At 33.1% G+C, this 25,475-nt stretch overlaps 1 protein-coding gene across 2 annotated transcripts in view; it reads right to left on the reverse strand.

Moving 5' to 3' along the window:
• LOC113517496 (leupaxin) overlaps window positions 1–25,475 on the reverse strand; it is a 95,787-nt gene that overhangs the window by 57,763 nt on the left and 12,549 nt on the right. The window contains exon 1 of one of the 2 annotated variants that reach the window (XM_052899361.1): window positions 22,039–22,509. The exons of the other annotated variant lie outside the window; for it this stretch is intronic. Coding sequence (XP_052755321.1) covers window positions 22,039–22,126 — 88 coding nt within the window. The 5' untranslated portion in view covers window positions 22,127–22,509. Of the gene's footprint in view, window positions 1–22,038; window positions 22,510–25,475 lie in introns of those variants that run through there. 2 annotated transcript variants of the gene reach the window in all.

Below are 25,475 nucleotides of genomic sequence, written 5' to 3' on the forward strand. Positions count from 1 at the left end.
TGGCCGTAGGCATCATATTGAGTAACATAGTCTGTATATTATAACTTACGGCCCGTTAATGGAAAGCGATGACTTATTTTAACAGATTTTACCGCGACATCTCTTTCGTCACTCGCTACTTTTAAGAATATATAGTAGTATCTCGAAACAAAACTCGTTATTTCACTGTTCAAATCAAAACACAACAATATTGCTAAATATATGGTAAATGTAACATAGTGTCAAATCGACCAAAAGCAACTACTAACTATTTACTGACTGGTGATGAGTAAACTCGTCATTGCACTAGCGCGTAGGTGCATCCTTCTACCACGACAGGCAACACCGTTTGGATTACAAAGCGTTCATGACCAAATAATTACTTATTTTTGTATTTACGTTTTTATCACAATTTTAGTTTAATTCTAAAGATTTCAACCATGACGGAATTCCAGATCAGCAAAGTGCTAATAAAATCTTAAACCGCTCGTCATTTGTAACTTGGACCAAACATGACAAGTACTATTTTCCCGCATAGGAATCGGTACCGACGCGGTCCATACTTGGAGAGACAGTAGAGGCACATCGTCAACTCGGCACGAATGTCAGTTATTACTTATCAAAGGGCCCCCTGCCGCTGGGAAGCATTATATGTTACTGTCTATTACTACAGCGGATAATTAAATAGGTACTTATTTAATTGTACGGTACTCAGTGCGTTCGAATTTAGTTGTTTTTTCAATTCACCATGAAGGCAGGCAAAGGCAGCTAGACCATACAACCAATTGTTCGATGTTTGAATTTGGTTTGAACCATGTGTTTATATACGAAAAAAGTATATAAGCTGATAAGACGTATTAAATGTACCCATAGTACATTTGGCTTAGTTTGGGCTCAGCTTAGTTTGGGACTAGATGGCGTTGTGCACTTTGTTCAATAATTCTTATTTATTAAATGAATGAAAATATACAAAAAATGGATTTAGAAAGATGTCTTACTAATTATATACAAAATTAGTAATATAATTTGAAAAAAAAAAAAGAATTTTTCATACATCTGTTACCTGGAATTACGTATAGATAGAGATATGTAGGTAATCTATACGTATAACGCTGTATAGAATATTTTTAATACATAAGAATATTAATATGACAATGAATTTGAAATAGCAAACAAGCTGACAGCTAATGAGAAATGACGAGGGGGGAGGGGATTGTTGGTAATGCGGATTATCAGTAGTTGCTAGCAATATACCCTATCAGGTCGACCTCCACGTTGTTCTCCCTGGAAATCATCGTGCTGAATTCCAGACGTATTTATCACGATGGCCTAACTGACCTGCCTTTTTATTCTCACCTATCATCCTTCACTGGCACACCACCAGTATATGCCGTTAGCGCAGGCGGGGTTACCATTCCATTATCATCCATCAGAAAAAATGGGAAATGATAATTATCGAGGCGCTGACAGATACAAATACCATGGACATAACAGAATGTGATGCCCATATTATTGTAGTATTGTACTATAAAATGCTTTGGCATTTTTAGATACTACAATGGTTATTTATGTCTTCTTACCTTTTAATTTTCATGGCATAATACATCTATTCAATTATAAAACTACATCTCTACAAACCAACACCTATCAAAAATGTAACAGATTTAGGTATGTAATTCAAATTTTGTAACACTTTCCAAAGACATATCTTCACTACAGATTCCTTGCAGAGTAGGGTGGCAACAGAGACTCGACTTTCTACTCTTATCTTACTTCGGAAAATTTAACATTTCGCCTGTTTCACTTATAACAATAGAACATTTAAAGCAATATTACTTTAATTAGAATATTAATGACGCTCTTAACTTGAACGTGTTTGCTAATTTGAGATTTTTTAATGTCGATATAAATTTATATCACGCGCTATTAATTTTAATACAAATCTGTCTAAAGGATCGTCTCGACAACATAACAAACGGATGGATGGATTTCTGTTCTTTATTAGTAAGAATATTGTTGTTTAAAACATATCATAAACCAACAATAGCCAGAAAACAGAAGTATATCCAATTTTGGATCCGTTCAGATATGTTAGCTTCAACCGGATAAGGCACCGAATCCATATGGAGCCCACATAATACCCTATTAAGCGATCACCAATGAAATGAAACGTATTATTAACATAATAGCTATCGTAAATCCACGGAAATTTCTATATCTTTTAGTTACTCACCAGTCATTTTAGGATTTGTTCGCACAAATATAGAAAACTGTTTGAAACACGTTCCTAAGCGGGAATCACAGCAAAACTGAGTGGTTATTCCAGAATGTTGTATTGGAATGTGCGCCCGACATATGTTTCTTATTGAGTCCAGATCACTAGTAGGTACCTATTGGGAAACGATTCCCTGTGCACTCGTTATTTCTAAGAAATGCACTTTTTTAAATTAATAATTTAAAAGTGTTTCCATCAAGAAAAATTCCCGTTATGTTATAAATATAATAACGTTACACTGCACAACTTCTATACAACGATATAATTAGTCATAAAAAACCGTGCAGTTTTGAGAAATATCGCAAAACGTGTATGAAAATTTCAATGACATATTATGTTGTAAGGAATTCGATCTAACTTTTACAAGGCTCAGAGTAACACTGACGCCAAAAAGATTCGAGGTTCAAGGACTGAAGTGAAGTGACATTGGCGATTTCCCTAGACGTGGGCGGGCGGGTGCGAATGCAGCGGTTAATGCACCCGTGACGTCATAGTGTGCAATCCAGACATCGATCGAATTTAGGGGATGAGGTTGATGGATGTTGTTAGGGGATGGAGTAAGATAGTTCCAGTAAACTTCTTCATTATATTTTTATGCCTTTAAGTACTACCATACTTCTAGCTTAGTGTTAAATTTTGAAGAGAAGGTGCTCAGAGAGAAATCAGATAGAAAGATTTTATATACAACTATTTAATATTTTAAAATATACTAAATATATTATCAACGCCCTCTACCGTACGACTACAAGATTTACAGACAGTCACAGAAGCGATCGGGAAGGCAGATGGCGTTCAATTTGTGTTGCAAGAACAAATCAATAGATGGCATTATACAAATATTAAAAGGTAAGAGAATAAATAACTACGAGATTTATTTCAAACTTTTAAATAAAACAGTAATGTTTTTCAGAAATAAATATGTTAGTATGTATTTATTGTGTCCGAACTTTTGAGGTGAAACATTGCGAACTTAAAGACGGCTTTTAATGAATAGGGTATCGTTAGAATCTTATTAATTGTGAGAATCCTTCATCCTACACGAGAAAATAAAATAAATATGACATCCGTAAACTGTTAATTGCAATATATACCTAATTTAGCTTAAAAAAGCCGGGATTTTGTAACTTTTTTATATTCTTTGTCTGTAACCGTTGGTTCTGGATAAGTAATTAAAACATTTAGTTGATACTGAACATGATAATGTAAAAACATCTAGTAAATTGATATTTAAAAAAGACAATTTTAAATACGTGATGCATAGAGTTGTATTTTATTTAACTTTTTAAATTCGTCTTCTCTTCGTCCAAATTGGTCTCAGGGAAATCAAAATTACAGAAGATTTATTAAACAAACATACGAATAAGAGGAAATACTTACATTTAAACTATTAAGATAATTATTTTGATATATATATTTTTAGTATAAGATTACACAGCCTTGATAAACTTCCTAAACAAACAAGTGATACAATATTAGGGAAAATATTTATAGAAAAGTGTAGAGTGTCTGACATTATGACATATTACGTTTTTTACAATTCTAATAATACGTGAGCATTAGTTACGACAAAAATAAAGGTTAGAGTGGAAAAGTATTTGGCTTCAGAGTGAATTTTAATGAGGTCGTTCACCGAATTAGAGCAACATTTTTACAACTCGACTTGATGATATCAGTAATTTGAAATGATTATATAATTTTATTCATATAATTATATTATATTGTGTAATCTCGGCACAGAATGGACCACCTCTTCCTTTGCCGTGGGTGTCGTAAGGGGCGACTCAGGGAAATTAATAGTCGAGGGATGGGCAGCAGCGTTCCTTTTAAAACTTTACCAAAGCCTAACAGCGGTTGCCATCCCCAAGCATGGTAACTACTGGCAAAACCACCCAATAGGAGGAAGTCTGTGTTCAGTAGTGGACAGTTAATGGCTAACGGGGTTGGGATAGGACATAACTCTAGAAACATCAGAGATGTTTCTAGAATTATGTCCTATCCCAACAAGTTGTTTTCCTTACATCTGACAAGTTGTTTTCCTGCTACTTCGCACCAATTAATTAAACCACATTTAGAAGGTGTATCAATAAATCATATACCAGGTTTTAAACTAGACCTTCAGGAATACATCTGTGAAAACAGCATCCAATTTGGTGTAGTAGTTTTACGTGATGCCGGAACAAAGATACAGGCTAACAAACAAAAAAAAAACTGTCAGAAAAACAGACACATAGATAAGATAGACAGAATGTTTTAGCTTCTATTGCTCTTTTTAAGACCCCTGCTATTAATTTTTCTTAAATATCTTCCATGATTTTGGCCGTGTGTTCCCAGCAGCCGACTAAGGGAGGGCGAAGGATGGACAGCAACGTCAATGGCACTGCGGTTGCCAATCCGCCTGCCAAGAGTGGCAACTACTGGCACAAGGGGGAGGCTTATGTTCAACAGTGGACAGTTAAAAGCTGATATGATGATCTCCCATAAACAGACAGACGGTGTTTGTTTATGGAAATTGCAATTTTATGATATTAATAAGATATCAAACTAGATAGAACCAAAAAACCGTGTTTGCAATCTAAGCTTTACAGTCTATGAGGGATTGAAGTGGGGCAGTGAAGCCTTCGCGTGCGAAATTCAGATTAATACCGGTAATAAGAGGCCAAGGCTACACGGACGGCCACTGAAAGCATACGTCTATTATACGAATTAAATTCTGACGACTAGGTGTTTTTATATAGATTAATGACTTGTTAATGGTAACAAACTAACCGTTAAGCCATTTATTATACAGCTATTATGTAAAGTTAATAATATTAGGAGGGTGTTAGAATGATTTAGGGGGCGTTCAAGTATTACGTAATGCAATTTAGGACTCTTGTTAAATGTAAAAATACCGTAAGGGGGTCGGGGGAGTGTCGAGCAACGCGATACGTAATATTGTAGTTTTTTAATTTAAATAAAATTACCACTTTCCATCAGGTGGGCCGTCAGCTTGTTTGCCATTCTAAGTTGTATAAAAAAATCTTTAAAAACCTATAAATACTAATAAAATCACGTAGAAGTAAATTCTAATACATAATTTCTGGAATTACTGGACTGATTCCGAAAATTCTTTCACTAATCAATACTACATTATCTTCGAGTAACATTTTATGTTCCACGGCTCGGGCAAAGCCGTGGGAAATGACTACTGACATATATTCAAAAAACAAGAGATACAATCCCGGAAGTTTGTGTAACTATGTTACGTTTATCTTGACATTCTTCCGTTGAATTCTCTACGTTCAGGCATCGTGTGCATATTACGATAAATTAATGGGGCACTTCAACTCATAATGTGAATGATAAATAAAACTAAAACACTTTTGTGTGTGTGAGTGCCAATCAGACAAAAAATATTGGACATGTTTTGATTAAACTTTTTAATTGGTAATAATTTACAAGACGGGTATAAATATATTTTGGTACAGATGATATAACTGTCATGATAATATATTCCATAATATTGTTATGATTATGTTTTTTTTGATGGGTGAAAATGGTATGGTAACCCCGCCTGCGCTAACGGGATACGCTGGCGGAGCACCAGTGAAGGGTGATAGATGAGAATGAAAACAGGCCAGTTAGCCCATCATAATGAATTCATCAGGAATTAACCATGATAGTTTCCAGGGGGAACCGCGAGGAGGTCGACCTGGTTATATTGCTAGCAATGGGATTCTCAGTCTCCATTACTAACAATTCCTTTCCCCCCGTTATGATTATGTTAGTCCGTACAATCCCAGTATAAAATAGGCCATTCCTTACTTTCTTGTGGTTGTCGTAAGAGGCGACTAAAGGAACTTAATGTTAGAAGGATAGGCAGTAGCGTCTCGCTTAAAACATCTCCAAATACCTAACTGCGGTTGCCAAACCGTCTGCCAAGCGTGCCAACTACTGGCAAAACTCCCCTTATAGGGAAGGCTTATATTCAGCAGTGGACAGTAAACGGCTGAAATGATGATGATAATGATTGTTATGATTGGTTTTAAAATTTAATAGTTGCCAAATATAATAATTTTTAGGCTGAAAATCAGAACATACTAATCTACAACAAATGAATACTCTTATGAAGAATGATACGATTTTTTTTATTTTATTCGGTAGAAATTAACAAATGCTCCTAACAACTCTATTAGGTCTTACAGTTGTTAGCATTTTATTCCAACCGACTTTAAAAAGAAGGAGATTCTCAATTCGGTTGTATTTTTTTTTTTGTTTGTTACCTCATAATTCCGGAAGTAAACCGATTTGGATTTTTTTTATCTGAATATATTCACATATTGGTCGCTTAGAAATTTAAATAAAAATAACTAGTTTATTTATAATTCTAGTTGGTTTTTTTTTTTTTGTGAACGAAAGAAAGAAATATTTTTATTTAAGTAAACGTAGATTAAATCATTTTTAAAATAGTAATTTTTTCATTACAGCCCATTCAGAATGCAATTTCAGTCAAGAAGAACGGGCAAGAAACTCAGCTGTTGCTTTTTTTTTCAAAAAGTATAACTATAAAAATGAAAAACTGTACCCTTATAAAACTATAATATTAGTTAAGAAACTACAGTTATATTTTTTACGAATAAATCTCATTTCATTTCATAAATAATAAATTTGTGTGAATACAAACTACTTAGCAGCGTCAGATCATAAAATTTAAAATATATAGTATATAATTAAAACAAAACATTAAAACAATTGTGGAACACAATTTTAATTATTTATTAGAGAAGAACCTCGTTTCTAATCCACGTTAGATCTTCCACTCCCATACTTGTACTATTGGATTACCAATACGGCTACATTCATCGTGTGGCCATTCACCAAATTACCTATTCACATCTCCCTTATAGATCTGCTTACGCACTTGCAATTAAATAAATTAATAAAGAAATCCTCTATCCATAGAGACCCAAATATAAACAGTTTTAATACAATGTTATGAAAAGGTAACTAAATGAAATTACCTAGTAACAAACCGAAACATCCAATCGATTAACCGATTTTTAATTTGTACTTCTATTACATATCATCGAACTGTGTTTATGGTGAAATTAAATTCTATTGAAATTTATTTTTTAATATAACTCGATTTAAATATTTACGGCGTACGTGATCCAAGTGAATCGAATCGGAACCGGATGGAAGGGCTCGTACCTTAAGGAGGCGAATGTAAGTACTTTATAGTTTTTGTACCGTTAATTTTAATAGCAGACAGTTAAACAAAGATGACACTTTATATTCAATTAGTGATCTATCCTGATGGTTGGTTAAATTGATATATTTTTTTTTATTTTAGACTTCTTTATTTATTATTATTATTTATTTATTACTATTTATTCTTTTTTCCCATTGTCAATATTTTTTTTAATTTTATTTGAGTATAATAATTTTCATGAGGTAATATATAAATTACTATTTTAATAATAATAATAATTTATTTACCAGAAACATAGTTACATAAGATGTTACAATTTGTTTTTTAATGTTCCATATGTTTCGCCATATTCAATTAAATTCATAATAAATTTAAATTCTATTATAAATATATTATATACTACAATAGCGTCACGCGACAAATAACAAATCACAGAATTGAATATTAAAATATTAAACTCATATATACGAGGTTTGTCCGGAAAGTACGTACGAGTATAAAAGTTTTTTAAAAATTTTATTTTACAATTATTCAGGTAAAATATTAAACTGTTATGCATGTTTCCACTGTGATGAAATCACACTTGCTTTTTTTATCTCATTTACAAATGCCGCCCCCGAAGTACCAATTTGGTTTTTGGGAACAAGAAGAAGTCACACGGGGCCAAATCCGGCGAATAGGGGGGGTGTTCGGTCACCGTAATGGAATTTTTACTCAAAAACTCACGGAACGATCTTGGCGCAAATTTTTTTCATTTGAAGTTCGTTTCTTAGAATTTCGTGGACCACGGTTTTGCCCAAATTAAGCTCTTCAGCCACCTGTCTGACCATTAAACGACGGTCCCCATTAACACAAAAACGTTTTCGTCGGAATGTGAAGTGGAAGGACGTCCTGAACGTGGGTCAAAAAAAATGGTTTTCACAGCATCATCCCCATAAAAAATTAGTTTCGAGAGAAAGATTACGACGCGCTGCTCTTCAAATCCATGCCGACGGGGTTTCTAACTTCACAGATGGCGTTCGCACCGCACGGCGGTCAGACCAGAACTGAAGCATTGTTAGGGACATAAGGAAGGGGTCCTGCGCTTACCTGGCCTCCCCACTCCTCTTTCTCGCATTCCAGAACACTTTTATACGAAAAATACGATATGGACTAGTGGCTTATTTTGAAATTTCGAGCATCACTGTTTAACCCCTAGAAAGCAAAAAAATCAAAAATTTATATTAAAATAAAATTATAAGTAGATCAATAATATCTAATTGTTCGTAACGCATTAGTGAGGAAACCTAAAAAATGATATGCTGATTTTGTCCAAGAGAAATATAAAATTTTAATAAAACAGTTCACGAATACACAGAATGCATTCAGAACACGGAATCCTCGTATCTGAATTAATAATTTTTAATGACATTTCTATCGTATTTCTTGTCAAAGAATTATTAATGCGTGGGAAAATATAAGAGAAAGTCTAATTAACTGTGACTAATGTTAATTTACATAAAGTAGCGTGCATCTGCAGCTCGAAATAAAAAATATGGCAGCCATTGTTAGACACACTCAATATCCTAGGTACAATTTCATAAAATACATTATCACACGCTTTCCACGCGTCTACAATGTCAGGAAACTATTGATGTTTTTAGTACAATCACAAAATAATTATAATTCCGTGTGGTCCCGGCGTAGAATGGGCCACCCCTTCCTTTTACGTGGGTGTCGTAAGAGGCGACTAAGGGAATTTAACGGTCGAGGGGTGAGCAGCAGCGTCTCACTTAAAACGTCATCAAAATCAAACAACTATTGCCACCCCGCTTGCCAAGCGTAGCAACTATAGGCAAACCCCCGCAAGGTGGAGATGTATGCTCAGCAACAAACAGTTAACGGCTGATTTAATGATGATGAATTATAATTATAATTTAAACAGTACGATGCGAATTCAAGATAAAAAAAAAATTAAGAAAACTGCGCAAAAAGGGTGTAATTGTTTTGGTTGGTTTGATATTATGTATGTGATTTTATATATGTATACGAGTTCCTTTATTCCACCAGAACATTTGAATACATAAAAAGATTTAGATTTAAGGGATATCAATAGAATCCTTACATCACTCCGAATGACACTCACTTTACGTAGCTTTTTGAAAATAGTTTTCTGGCAGTCGTGTTTTTTTTTAATTTACGGAACAAAATGTAATTGCTATTATAACAAAATGTAATAGTTATTAACTAAATTTTATTTTACTGTTCTTTCTTTGTTACGGTTATTCGCTAATGAGCATTAAAAACGCTTGTATCGAATTTTATAATATGCATTTGTGATGTTTTTAATATACTATATATATTTATACTTATTTACTATACAATTAATTTGATAACAAAATAAATAGTCCCAGACCAAGACACTGTCTATCCATTAACAAAGACTAGTGTTGCCAGACTGCAGCATCATTAAAAATTTCATTAATAAAATTAATTCTTTGTAAGCATAAATAAGAAAATAAAAGCATTTTTATAGTTCACACAATTCGATTGTAAATCAAATACAATCAAATGAATATCACTAAATGATACAAATTAACGAAGTTACTATTGGCGGCGATCCAATCTAATCCAATATAGTTGCACAAATTAAATACGAACTATTTGATGTCATTGACCGGTCTGTTTTGAAAAGATATCTAATATTCTCTTGAATTTGTTGCGAAATGTTTTACTAATAACAGGTAAAGTAACTTTTGCTGACAAAAATATATAGAAACATTCTCAATCATAAAAAATAATCGGAATTTAACCATACCGTACGTGCGAATTTCGAATGAAACTCGAAAATTCGAGTATTCCATCTGATTTAATCCACTTGCCAGTGCTGTATTATATGATTTTTAATTTTACGCCTGAAATCGCTTACTATAACCATGCCTAATTTCAAATTTTTACGTGGTGTAGTTTCCTAGAACAGCGCTTGTAAATAAACATACATAATGGTGATCATATTCGTTACGTTACTGGCAACTTGGTTACGGAATAAAATATATACTTTTTTTTTTTTTTTAAATAAACCGCGTTTTTGTAAAAGATCGACGCGTGGATGACTAATATATACCTACGTGTAGGTTTAATGCTTTTTACCTGACGACACAAGCAGGATTATTTTAATGGATGATAATGGAATGACAGCCCCGCCCTCTCCAACGGTATATACTGAAGGGGGCACCAGTGAGAGATGACAAGTGTGAATAAAAGGGTTAGCCAGTTAGCCGATCGTGATGAATACACCTGGATTTCAGCACGATAGTTTCCAGGGGAGACCACGTCGAAATGATAAGGTATATTGCTAGCAATGGGACTAATAGTCCGCATTACTAACAATCCTTCCCCCGGATGTACAGTATACTGTGAACTATCGACTTTCGACAAATTACGAGTATATAAAATTTTGAGGATTATCTTAGTTTCTCGAAAAGGTTGAGACTTTGAAACGAGAAGCCAAAGCCGAAACATCCATTGTTTCAATGTGTCAGTAGAATGAATGACAGCGTAGACAGCTGTTATTAGTTCGACGTCAATCGGATTTATATTTTAAAATATTATTACGGTTTGCCATAGATTATTGTTATTGATGTTTATAGTTAATAATTAAAAAAAAAACCGACTTCAATTGTGGCAAAACCAAAGATTTTAATTTAAAAACTAAACTACTGAACTGATTTTGATAAAGTTTCTATGGGACCAAATCTATTTATAATTGCCGTGCCGTGTGTTTTCGGTATAGAATAGATAGATAGATAATTTATTTACATTACTTACAGCACACAAATTACAATAAAAAAAAACATACACATAATACACAGCAAAAGAGACAAAAGAATAAAAATAAAAAAGCCCAAATAAAAAAAAAAAACACAAAAACAAAATATATAAACTAACAATCTCCTTTCTTACCCTTCCTTCATGCGTGTGCCATAGTAACACAAAATGGTCACAGCTTAGTTTATTGCTTTGCCCTTAAAAGAGCAAAACACTGATATTCTGCTGTGGCGAATAGGTCACGCCTATCTTTCCTGTGGGTGTCGTAAGAAGCGATAGGAGGAAGAAAGGCAAGAGATGAGCAGTAGCGACCTTCTTAAAACATCTCTAAAGCCAACTACTGGCAAACACCCTCAAGGGGAAGGCTTATATTCAGCAGTGGATAATTAAAAGCTGATATGATGATTTATAACTGACGGAGTTATGAGATAACAAATATAAAAAAAATATAACCGAATTGAGAACCTATATCTTTTTTTTTTCTGAAGACGATTTTCAAAGTATTGAATTGTTCTATAGTTATATAAGCATTAAAGTTTATGAATCCTCCCTGAGCGCTTTACTTCTGATTTTTAAATACACATAATTTATTGTGTTCTGAATTTTATTTCTGCAAATTTCTGTGCCAATAACAAATTCATTCGCATGGGTAGATTCTTAGATTCACATACCTTGTTTTACCTTGTAACATAGTAACAACCAATTTAGCAACTATATTTTAAAATTTCTTTAAATTTATTACATGGAAACAAAAATAGTGGATATCTTTGGATATTTTGTATCGTAACAACGGATGTAAACACGATTAATGAGACAGACGTCTTTGAAACAGACGTTTGAAAACAGAATGTGGCACGTTCTTGGACCATTGAAATTGGAGAGTCCACAATTAAGGGCACTGTAAGAAATCCAACAACTATGTTTCGATCGCCTTTACGTAGGGTTCCTTATATATTATATACTCTTAAAATAACAAAAATTTAGTTGAAATTTATATTTTAAATTGTATGTAATAGCAATAAAATTATTTCTAATAAACATTTCTAGTTTAAAAAAAAATTTAAATAGAAACTGTTTTGAAATAAAATAGGTTTATAAATACAATATAAAAGCGCTTTTAAATCGTATTTTTTTTATCATGTTTTACTGTAATTTCAGAAAGATGTTAACTAATGGCGTTTAGTCAGGCTCGTGCTTGTGTCACAGCCGTTCATGACTAAAGGTCCTGGATGGTCTAAAAACTAGTCGAGCTTTCTCGATTACAATACACATAAGTTAAACCGGTAGCTATCAAATTAAAATATAATGTGTACTTACGAAACTTTTAACAATAAAATTACATTAAAAAATATGTTATCTGTCGAGAAGAAACTACAAGAAATTCAACAGCTACTAACTTTTTAAATCTTTATTTACCTAATTCGCATTTATTCCAGTGAATTCAACATTTTAAATTCCGTGCATGATCAAGTAGAGCGATCGATTGATATTACCAAGCACGTTTATCTTCGAAGTGAAAATACCTGAACATGCGTAAATTTTTTAAATACTCGGCTAAAAAATTTAACGCTTTCTTAAAAAAAAAAATTAAATTAATCGATTTGTTTTTCACTCTATTGTTTTTACACCATTATATTGTTTAGTATAAAGATAAATAAATTATAATTTAAAGAATAAAACAAAAAAAAAAATTAACTGTATACCTTTATAACGTAAAATCTCCATCTTATACACGTATATCCACGGAATCTGTCACTGTAATGTAATATTTATTTAATTTAACAAATTTTATATATCTCTCTCTCTCTTCCAGTAATACAACAACTGTGTGAATACTTGTTAATATGACTTAAACCTCTATAAAACTGAACTCACTATTAGAATGATTAACTATAATGAAATAAGGTATAATTCATCATCATTTTCCTGTCCTTATTCCAATTATATGGGGTCCACGTAATATGAGGTATGTTAATATATGCCCATAAATGTATTATGACTTATTTCAATTTATGGAAGTGTAACTAAATATTACTTAATTTAAAAACCAGTAAAAGTACATACAAACAAGGAAAATATGCGTAGTAATAACTAATATAATTGTATAGCGTCTAACGGAGAATAATTCAAAATCCATGAATTGTATAAAAAAAGAACAATTTCCCCCAAGGATAGATTTTTAGAAGTATATTTTTTCAGATAAAAAAGATAGATTTTTAGGATAATTATTTTTTATCTGAAAAGATATACTTACAGATTGGTCCCATACAAATTTTATCAAAATCGGTTCAGTAGTTTAATTTTTAAATCAAAATAACTGATTTTGCCACAACTGAAATCTTTTTTAATATAATCTTAATTCGACAATTGTGTCGATTTCATCTGGAAATCTTCAGGGTGAGTACGGTAGTTACGTCGCAGCGTGTGAATATATTGTCCCTCTTATTATGGCATTAAAAATGATAAAAATACCTATGTTATTCCAGAATATGAAATAAAAAATTTGAATTTAGAACATGGAGAATGTACGATATCCCGTTAACGGTTTAATTTCTCAATGATATTGCCGACTCTCTTTTCAGAGAACTAGATATTAGTCAAAGTAACTGTTAGATAAAAATGAATATTGCTGTATTAATAGTTGCTGTGTTAACCAAATATGGCCGTGAATCAACCGATGTTTTTGAACCAAATGATTCACTATGAGCTAAGTGCTTAATATAGAGATGTCCATAACAAAGGTAGGTCAGTGTTCTAATATTTTAACGCAAAAATCAATAAAATAATTTGCAACGTTTTCCTTGCTAAATTATTGAATATATTCGGAGAATAAATCTTCTAATATTATAGGTGAAAGGGAGTTTATTTGTTCTGCCTACAGGAGATACGCGTGACGTGTGCGTGTGCGTGTGCGTGTGCGTGCGCGTGCGCGTGTGCGTGTGCATGTGTGTGTGTATTGTATATTCTTTTTATAGGGGCTAGTCAAAGTGACCACACCCCACCTGATGGCAAGCAGGTAATGTGGTACAAACGTGAAGGTCGCCATCCCAGCAATTTATATTTTATTTTGAAAGCCTACAAACTGTTTCACGGCCGCTTAAATGCCACAGGATCATAGATAGGAGAAAACACGTAACCAGGAAGAGAAATCCAGAGTTTAATAACTCTACAAAGGTATGAATATTTGGAATGAAGAAGTATCGTGAACAAAATTGCGAGTAATATGACATTGTCACTGTTAATATTTTGATATGATAATGCTATTAATTTTTGTGTACTAGTAATTTATAGCGACACCAACTACTATAAATTAAAATAAACATTTAGTGATTATTGCTCTTACATAATTTTACCCACTGCCCATTTCCCTTGAGACGAAGGTGATGTCAAATCCGTACAGAGTACCGGAGAGCCTTAATGAAGCGCCTTATATGGTGGGCGGTCGCTTTCCTCCGGGCGCCGGTCGGATCGACCTTCCGCGGGGTCATGAGTCATCGTCAGAGACCTGTCTCTCAAACAAAAGGTGAACTGGGTGAATTACATTCGTTTCACAGATTCGGATAATTTTCTTGTCACGCGGATTTGTGTATTTCTTCTGTGGTTTCGTTTCGAGTGAAATTAAAACAGTATGGAATTTCCGTGGGTTCTTTATTGTTGATTTTTTCATTGTATTAAATTTCATGGTAAAAGTCATTTTTGGCTTTTTTTACTCCATTAGATTTCTTAACAGTCATTTTGACAATCTATAGAATTTTTGGTTAAATTAATTGAGTCCCGTTGGATTAAAAAATAATCATTAAAATCGATATTTTTCCTTATTCGATACTAATTCTATTTTTGATGCCAGTTCTTCATCTTCTTCTTCATCTAGTGTTGTTATATAATACTACGACTGTAATCGATAGTTTATATGTTAGAAATTGAAGTATTTCTTTGTATATTCTGTATATTATTCTATAAACATATAGAATAAATATAGTAAGAATGTATATATATTTAAACGGTATGTAATTAATTAAATACAAGTTTCTAAGCCCTTCACATCGACCAATCAGAACTATTGGTTGCAAAACGTTAACGGCAACCAATTTTGGTATGATTTATACATAGTAATGAGTATTAATGAGTTTATTTAGCATAAATATTTATATTATAATAATAGGAATTCTCAATGGTCCTGCCACATGGCGGAATCATGAGTGGCATACGTGGTATGGCCAGTATTCGAATAAATATATCAGGCGATATTTATTTGCAATTCATTAGTGAAAAATCCCACGGTAATTTAGAATATAATTTATATTTTATATTTTTGTATATTTGCTTTTTAATTTCTTTCTTTTTATCAATACGAAGTTTGATTTATACATCTATTATTATATTTATCCATCCGTATTTGCTGTTGTAAACTTAATTTTTATTAAAAAAAAAAAGGAACAGTTGTTTCTTTCCCGTTCTTCTCAGCTAAGATTTATAAAAAAAATTAACTATTCAAAAATACTTATTATTAACTTTATTTGAATAAAACATATATTATAATTTTTATTACTTTTTATTATCAAAAGATAACAAATTCCTTAGTCTCAAAGAAATTGAACAAAAATGTACACAATATTATATTTATCAGTCATAATATTTTAAATTTCATAATTAATTAATAACCTTCAATTGTATTTCTTTTGGAATACAGTCCAAAATAAAAAGACAAAACACTTCGATAACTAAAATAAATCAATTTGTAAGTTGACAATTTTATGAATAACATTTAGCAAGTCACTTGATAAATGTTTGTTTGTAGAGTGATTACAAAATGATGTAACTTAATTTGATAAGCGTAAGTACAAATTAAATGATCCAAATATATGGTATGTCTGTAGCTGGTATTGAAACGTATTACCACAATTAATTGAAAATTAAATAACTGCATAAACCAATATCATATCATTATCAGCCTTTAACTGTCCACTGCTGAACATAAGCCTTCCCCTTGGGGGTTTTGCCAGTAAATGCCACGCTTGGTAGGCAGATTGGCAACCGTAGTCAGGCTTTAGAGATGTTTTTAAGAGGGACGCTGCTGCCCATCCCTCGCCCTTTGTCGGCTCTTACGACACCCACGGGATAGGAAGGGGTGGCCTATTCTATGCCAGGACCACACAGCCATAAATAAACGAATATACTGATAAAAAATAGATAATGTAAAAATATCAGCCTAACTTTACCAGAGGGAGACTTTGTACAAAAGTCGTATGCTTGGATACCTCTGCTCCATTCGGGTTTCTATCGTGAAGCAGTTGTGTTTGCATGGCTGTGTTTCGGTTTGAAGGGTGGGATATGGCAATGAATTTACAGGGTACAGAGGAATAACACCTAAGTTATCAGGAATGGCAACGCATAGAGGATATCATGGGCGAAACAGTACTCTGTTATATCCATAGTAGAGCACATGTCTATAGACGACAGTAACCACTTTCCATCAGATGGGCCGTCAGCTTTTTTGTTATTCAATGTTGCATAAAAAAATCCCTAATTGTAACGATTGTAATAAAAAAAGTGCTCCAATCAATCTCTTCGCAACCTTTGATAGAGACAATACAAAATCTATTTAAATATATAATCTTTAATATGAATATAAACTCATATTGAATATAATTTATCGTCATAATTATGTTCATTTGATAAACTTTAGACTCGGATTACGAGATAACGTTTTCTCTAGTAATATTTTCCAAGACGGCTAAGACATTTCGAGATTTTTGCCAGATACGACAATTTTACAACCTAACAAACAGGTTTATTTTTTACACTTTTTATTACCTTTAAATCTCCTCGAGATGTGTGTGTTTATTTATAAGAAACAGGGTGTGATAATTTACGATATTATTGTTCATTCGCTCCGTGCCGTACGTGTGTATGAACAATTAGAAAAATAAATTACTGGTAGTTAGTTAATTTTGAACTATGTTTCAACGTGCAATCCACGTCGAAACGTCGGACGGCAATAAAGGAGCAGGTATGTAGGTACTATTTACCTGCAAAAATCTTTCATCGCGTTAAGTTCTAATAGTGTATTTAAAATAAGTTAATGGTAACTTAGTTTGTCTGGAATTAATTTTTTTCTTCTATTAGAGTTTTTTTTTTTGTATAAATGTAAATTTGATTATTTTTTTTTAAATATAATATTATATTATCGTTAAATGTTTCGTAAGCACACATTATATTTTAATGTAATAATTACCGCTCATGACTAAGGGTCACGAACTGATTCCGAAACTAGTTGAGATTTTTTTGATCTAATTATACGTATGTAAAACCGGTAGTTATAACATTAAAATTTAATATTAATTATTGAAAAAATATTTCCGATTACGTCCGCATTGTTAAGTGTCATTTAAATCATAAATAAAAATCTAAATAAAGTATTTAGTTATCGCGTAACGGAAAAAAAATTTAAATTCTTAAATTTTGACGTGTTTTAATTACAAACTGCTAACGATGATTAATATAAAAATGACTTTAACTGAATTTCACACATTATTATATATACACAATTTACTGAATCGAAAATTTTCTAAATTGACCTAACCGGGAATCGAATCCGGGACCTCATCTAGGCAAACCAACGTGTCCGCCGCTGCACCACAGAGGTCAACATTATAGGAGATAGAGTATAAAATAAAAACACTGTAAACAAAACGACCATATGTCTGTACAGGACAATCAAGTATTATAATTTGACATTGTATAATACGGACGTTGTCATGCGGCCGTGTAAAGGTCGGATTTATATATTCAATGTAATTTAAAGCGACTCAGCGACACGGCGCGATCCTGTCTTGTTTTTCATTGAAAACTGGTTTTCCGATATGCGTAATTTTACATTTGCGAATTTGCTATTATTCTTTTCAATATTACAAATAAAAAATTACCTCTTAGTGACTTTAATGGTACAATTACCATTAAATTTGGCATACAGATAGTGTAGGATGCAAATAAATATACACTTTTTTTACCTCCATTACGCGAACGAAGTCGGGCAAAGCTAGTATGACATAAGAGCGTAATAAACTGGCCATTTACATTATAAGTAATTAAGATTGTGTTCTATTAAAAAAAAAAAACTACTTTAATTGTAGTAAAACCAGTTATTTTGATTTAAAAACTAAAGTATTGGACCGATTTTGATTTAATTTCTATGGGACCAATCTGTAAGAATATATATTTTGTAAGTACTTACTATATCTTTTTTTATCGTCTCAGATAAAAAAAAAATCCAAATTGGTTTATAACTGACGGGGTTATGAAGTAATAAATATAAAAAAAAAGGGAAAAAACATATAACCGAAATAATAACCTCCTTCTTTTTAATGTTGGTTGGAAACTATATTTATTTATTAAACTTTAATTCACGTAAAAAATGTAAATGGCGGACTTAACACCATATGGCGTTATCTACCAGTCGATCGTAGACAGGAATAAAAGAAACTATAATTGACGGCGCAACGTAATGAATGGAATATTATATTGTAAAATTTAGTTCTTCTGTCTGTCTGTCTGTCTGTCACAACAGTATATCTTAACGGTGTTGTTCTTTTCAAAAAGAATAACAAATACCAACCAAACAATTGCAAAAATTTAAAAAATATTTTATATTATTTTTTATAAAGAAAAGAACATTGCATTAAAATAATAGGAAAACTTTTTTTTTAATTAAAAAAGAAAATAATTTAGTTTTAATTGTACCTAACTGTTAATAATATAGCTGAACGCCACCTACCTACACACACACACACACATTTCTATTAATTAAAGAACATTTTTAAGGGGATTGGTTTTTTACGATCTATTATGGGGTTGAGTCGTGAATGTATTTCGTCATGCTATCTAAATAATAAAATCGTAAAAATTTACGAGTTCATGCATAGAATAATTTTTGGAGACGTCCTGCTGCTTAAAAACAGGGATGGTTCTAATGGTAAGAAGAAACATAATTTTAGTTTCTTAAAACTGAATAAGTTTCCTCTAGGGGCTAGTACGAAACCTATTAAAAATAAAAATAAAAAATCATTTAGTTACTACGCGGTCACTTTTTTTTTATACAACTTACAATGGCAAACAAGCTGACGGCTCACCTGATGGAAAGTGGTAATCGTCGCCTATAGACATGAGCAGTACCATGGACATAACAGAGTATACTGTTTCGCCTATGATACCCCCCATGCGTTGCCATTCCTGAGGACTCAAATGTTATTTCTCTGTACCCTGTAAATTCATGTCATATCCCACCCTTCAAACCGAAACACAGCCATGCAAACACAACTGTTTCACGGTAGAAACACGAATGGGACAAAGGTACCAAAGCAATCGACTTTTGTACAAAATCTCCGTCTGGTAAATCACGTGATCAATTTCTTGTGGAATGTTTAAAAAATTCATTCAGATTTCGACTATATTTCTTGGGTAAAGTCGTTCAGTTTCATAAATACAATCACTATGTAGATTTTGGCTGGATAAGTATATCCGTTACGACTAACCTGCATATCGTTGATACAGATTTTTATTATATGCAACAGTGTTTACTACTGTACATTATGGAACATCTGTTACGTCGTGTGCAACGTAGTACGACCTTGTATATGTTCCATACATGAAGTGGTGACACCATCAACACACACACAAACGTATCCTTCAACTATAAAACACTATTACATAATCATAAATAATTAACTATGCTAGAGATCTGTGGTAAAACAAATCGAAATAAATACACGAGTAAACAAGATAATGCAGCAAAAAGTTGCATATTTGAAAATTAAATAAAATTAGTTTTTTATTCCTTGACAGCAGAAACACGCTTGAGAAAGGTATACACATGCAGCGATCTCCATATGTGTACCTTTCCCTCGTTTCTGTCAGTGTCCATCTGACATATCATCATCACCATGTCAGCCTTCAACCGTGCACTGCCGAACACAAACCTCCCCGTTGAGGGGTTTTGCCAATAGTTGCCACGCTTGGTAGGCGGATTGACAACCGCAGTCAGGTTTTGTATTGTTTTAAGCTGACCATCCTTCTCCTTCCGTTAGTCGATTCTAACAACGCCCACGAAAAAGGACATATACTACACAATAATTTAAAACACGTCGAGTTTTTAAAAATATGCCATCAATGCATTAATTTTCCAGTTGACTTTATGAACCCTAAAAACTCCACCTAACTAATAAACATTAAAACAAAAACTAGCCATCATAATGAAATTATATTATTTAATAACCATTTAAAGTATTTTGGAATACTATTATTTATAATTTAATGGACCATAAAATTAAACCAATAGATTTTACAAAGAAGTAGAAATAATGTTTAAATACCCATATTTGTTTATAAGCATTATTAACAGGGAAGATCTATGGTCAGCAGTGGACAGTTAACGGCTGATGTAATAATAATAATAATAAAAATAATAATTGGTATATTGATTTGAAACAATATTCTTTAGAAAAGTAAATAATAAAACAACAAACATATGTAAACTTAAAACTATGTAAAGGAAGAGGTTGCAAAACTGAACGTCGGAGGAACTACTCGTATAAAACTGTACAATAAATTTCAGTCTCCAAACGCGTTGAAAAGGCTAAACCTTTGGAACTCACATTACAAATAGATATTAATAAATATAATAGTATATAGTATAATATTTAAAAAAAAATTGATAAAATATAATACTTATATTAGGGGGGAGAACGGATTGTTAGTAATGGGGATTAGTAGTCCCATTGCTAGCAATATACTCTATCAGGTCGACCTCCTCTTGGTTCCCCCTGGAAACCTATGTGATTGCTTTATTGTTAGATTCATCACAGTGGACTTACTGACCTGCTTTATTCTCACCTATCATCCCTCACTGGTGCCCCGCCAGTGTATACCGATAGCGCAGGCGGAGTTACCATTCAATTATCATGCATTAAAAATATCCTTATATTAAAAGATTCATAATATATTGCTTTATTACATAGTTATCATGTTTGTCAACAGCACACATTAATATATGTCAAACTATACTAGAACTAAATTACTAATACTGAATGGTACGATGTCTCAGGTAAATACCTATAGTTTATACAAATTTCTCATTGAGAATAGACTATAAAGCAGTTAATGAGACAGTAAAAGCCAGAATACTATTTGGTCCCCACCCACGAGGCCTTCCAGGAATAGAAGCGGCCGTCATAAAAGAAGCACAGAAACAAAACCGCAAACTCGACTAACTCATACTAATGAAACCGAATTAACATGTTGAACAACAATTGCTATGACTACACACAATTAATAGCACTTAAAACATGTTTCAAGTTTTACGGAATATCAAACGAACACAACTTTCGGCAAATACAAGTCGATTCGGAGATATTTCAAATGTGTTGACACATTAAGACAGAGCTCACACTAAACACTCCAAAAATAACAAGCTGGCATCCATCGTGTGAATTACAAAAGAGTTGTGCGGACACACAACTAACAGTAACACTTCACGTAATCAAGTTTGTAAATAAACACGCAACGAAAACACCGAAATCTGCGATGCACTCGAACGCATCTAATGAAAACAATTTAACTAAATAGATAAAAATAAATAGAAGCTAGCGTAGGCAATGGCAGTCACCAGATTCTAGATCGTAATGAACTCGATGAGTTTGTAAACAAACACACGCGGCTCCACATAGCTAATGTTTATTGAATCAATTGGGGGGATAATAAATAAAATAATAAATAATAAATTAATACTCACAGCCCGGCGATATTCCGTTCTCCTTCATAGCGCAGCGGAATGGGTAATAAGTGCCTGGTAGCACCTTGCCGTACATTGTCCGATCCATCTTCGACCAATCGTGAGGCTGTTTATTAGAAATAAAACACCCACCAGGTCCACACTGTTCAAAGCACCATAATCACCACCTACACATCAAATGAGTAAACAGCGACCTACGCGACGCGAAAATGCAGTAATCACCTGCAATTACTACGAGTACAAAGGTACGAGACTGGAGTACCTGAATATAAATGCACAATTACCATACGCTTTTATTAACATCAAGGATATAAAGTTGATACGTTTACGATTGGTATTCGGTGGCGGTCATATCGCTGATTTTGTTCGGTTATCGGCAAAAATAGTGATAAGTGATAAAGATAAGGCATAGAGGCCGAGGGCGAGGTCACGCGCGACGTCTACGCGTCTCTGCTACGAGTAGAGTATTCGTCAACGCGTCCCAGTCACAACTAAAGTCTAGTGGTAATACGCCAACGGCACCGGCGCCGACGCACGCCACTCCAGCCTCACCGGCTGGAGATTATTTATACTCAACAAGCGGCTTAACAAAATGCATTCGTCAAAACCTATTGTTCCGGCGTCAACTGATTTATGAGCTAACTGCACGCTTAATTTTCTAATTAGCTTTAATTATGGAAATTACAGAACTTTTTCTCCGCCAATTGCTATAATGGTTTGACTTGAGGATTAAACGATGTGTCAGCATAAAAATTAGGTTTACCATTGGATCAAAAGAAATTTAAAGTTGACCAATAAAATTATCATCAGAGGAATACTTTAAATATTTCGACCGATGAATTCGTGTAAATAAGTAACATAGGGAAGGGATCAGTCACATTTTTAGACTGTGAATTCTAATTTAGCTGCCGAGTACCGCCAAATTCTATGGCTCCCACAGCATCCGGCCGCGACCCGATGCTCCCGAGTATCTCTTGACATAAAACTTCCGGCTCATCATTTTCAATCCATCTCGTCTCAGATTTACGATTGTCATTAGAAAGAAAAGTAGCGGGCCACGCTTTGATCTATCGCTTAGATGACGGGTTTCTAGTGAACTTCACAATTTTATCATCATAGGCTACTGGTATTACGGTCATTAATTATTTTATTTCAATTTCTAGTAAATCTGTTGTCATATGATATTTAGATGCACCACATCTGGTTATAATTATCAATGGACAGATAAATTTAAATAGTGATTTGTCGTTACACACTGTTGTAGCATCAACAGTGAATAATTAAATATAATATATAGAAAAAGGAACCTCAATTTTAACTTATTACTATGTGATCATTCCTAAAGCAACATTTAATTATAACTGTCCAAATCTTGGGAAAAACTCCCATCTTTAGAAATTTAACTAATCAGATTTTTTTAGATATAAAATATCTCGTTCATCTGTTTAAACATGAAAACAAGAATCTGGTACTTTCTAATTCCAATAAGAACAGTTAGGCGATATTCAATTACAAATTCGGTATTTAGTGCTCATTAAAGAGCAAGTTCCAATTGCTCGATGTGCGTTTACAATCGCCAACAGTGCCATTGTTCCTGGCCTGGCCCCGGTCAGATCTCTAATAAGGAAGTAAATATTTGAACTGGTCTCGCTAACTCACCCACTTACATAGACACGAGGGTGTAGCGGGCAGAAGACTTGTATTGATAAAGTACACATGTTTTGCATATTACAAAGACCATCTTTGTTATGAAATTTCTAATATTAAAATAGACATCGTATGGTTACTGAGTAAGGATTTCTGTTTTAGTTATTTTTTTGTTTTTAGGACGTGGTTAAAGACTAGAAATTATTAAGAAAACTAAAAACAGTTTATACACCAACTAACTAACCGAGCAAATCCATCTTTTGCCTCCAATCATCATCTATTGAATCTATTTTTTTATCGAGATAGTAATTACCCTACCTCTCTAGTTGGAGCAAATAATACACAGTTGCAAATCACATTAAAATCGGTTTAGCAGTTTCGAAGATTAATGTAAACATGACACTTGGACTCAGAATAAAATCCTGCAACAAACGACCTCGTCAGAGTCCTTACTGAACGAGGAGAAATAGAGACCAACAATGGATTATTATTATGTTTTATCCTTACTTTATAAACTTAAATGTAAATCGGTAACATCTTCAGAATTATAGTATTTGTCATAAAAGTTATATTGAAATTCAAGGATAGGTATTTCACGTATTATGAAATCGTGTGTAGACGTAGTAGACTTTGTTCTTGACAAATATTCGAAATTTATTTGAGATAATCAGTATAAAAATAAAATCTCAGTACGGGGGTCCGTCTAAAAAAAATATAGACCTAATCCAGCCACACTAGATCGATTGTGTAGATTGAATCTATGCCTTGATTTCAATAATTATTTGGCGACAACAAGTAGCACATACGACTTCACGAAACCTCCGAATTTTCTTTCAAGATAATAAACATTATTCGGTACAGTCTTATTCTGAGAATTTAGTAACGACGACGTACGGCGTAACTTTAATCGTGCGTTTCATTTGTTGAGATGATCATAAGAAATTATATTCATTACTTGTTCATCGATGAACGGAGAAATAAAAAAAATGTCTATCAATCTTTCCATTTTCCAAATAAATGCATAGAAAAACGAAATAAACGTTAGTAGTGAAGATTCTAATTTCTAATATAAATACTATTTAGTACTATCATCTCAAGTAATAATAAAAACCACACGAATTTGCCAATTACCTGACTCTTAAAATATACCTTGTTACGAGAAACCGGACAACAAACATATAGCACTACAACCCTGATCACCTGAGCATGATATCTAAAATCATCCTGACCAAGAATCGAATCCGGGATAGACAAAGCAATGACCCTATTGCGCTGTGGATGCCGTCATACTATGATGACACGAGTAGTATGTGGTTGTAATGTAACGATAAAGGTCTATACGTCGTGGGACGCTTGAAACCGCGCCAAGAGCAATCAGGTCCAATAGTCAAGGGTGAAATTATAAGCAACATCAATAGCCGAACGATATTGAATGTTTATAAACATAATATTTTATTAGAGAGCAATAAATAAAACCGACAAGGTTAATTTGAAGAAATTGCATCTATAAAATACGCACTGTATCTTAATAAAGTTAGCAGATTGATACCGCGTTTGCGTGCTGGTATATTTTTTTTTTTAATTGTACAGATCTTTTTTTTTTTTATTTAATTAAATATTCACATTATTCACTATTATTTCTGTGAACACACGTGTCTACACGGCGGACGCGTACGACTGACGGTTGTTGGGGACGCGATACGCAACTCATCGGCTGGCCCGTGGCCCGTGACGTGATAATGACATCACCGATCGTCATAAAACCAAAGCGATAGCACGAATAATTCCTT

This window comes from Galleria mellonella, unplaced genomic scaffold (genome assembly GCF_026898425.1).
Source record: "Galleria mellonella isolate WM207_F2 unplaced genomic scaffold, CSIRO_AGI_GalMel_v1 utg103, whole genome shotgun sequence".
Classification (NCBI taxonomy): Eukaryota; Metazoa; Arthropoda; class Insecta; order Lepidoptera; family Pyralidae; genus Galleria; species Galleria mellonella.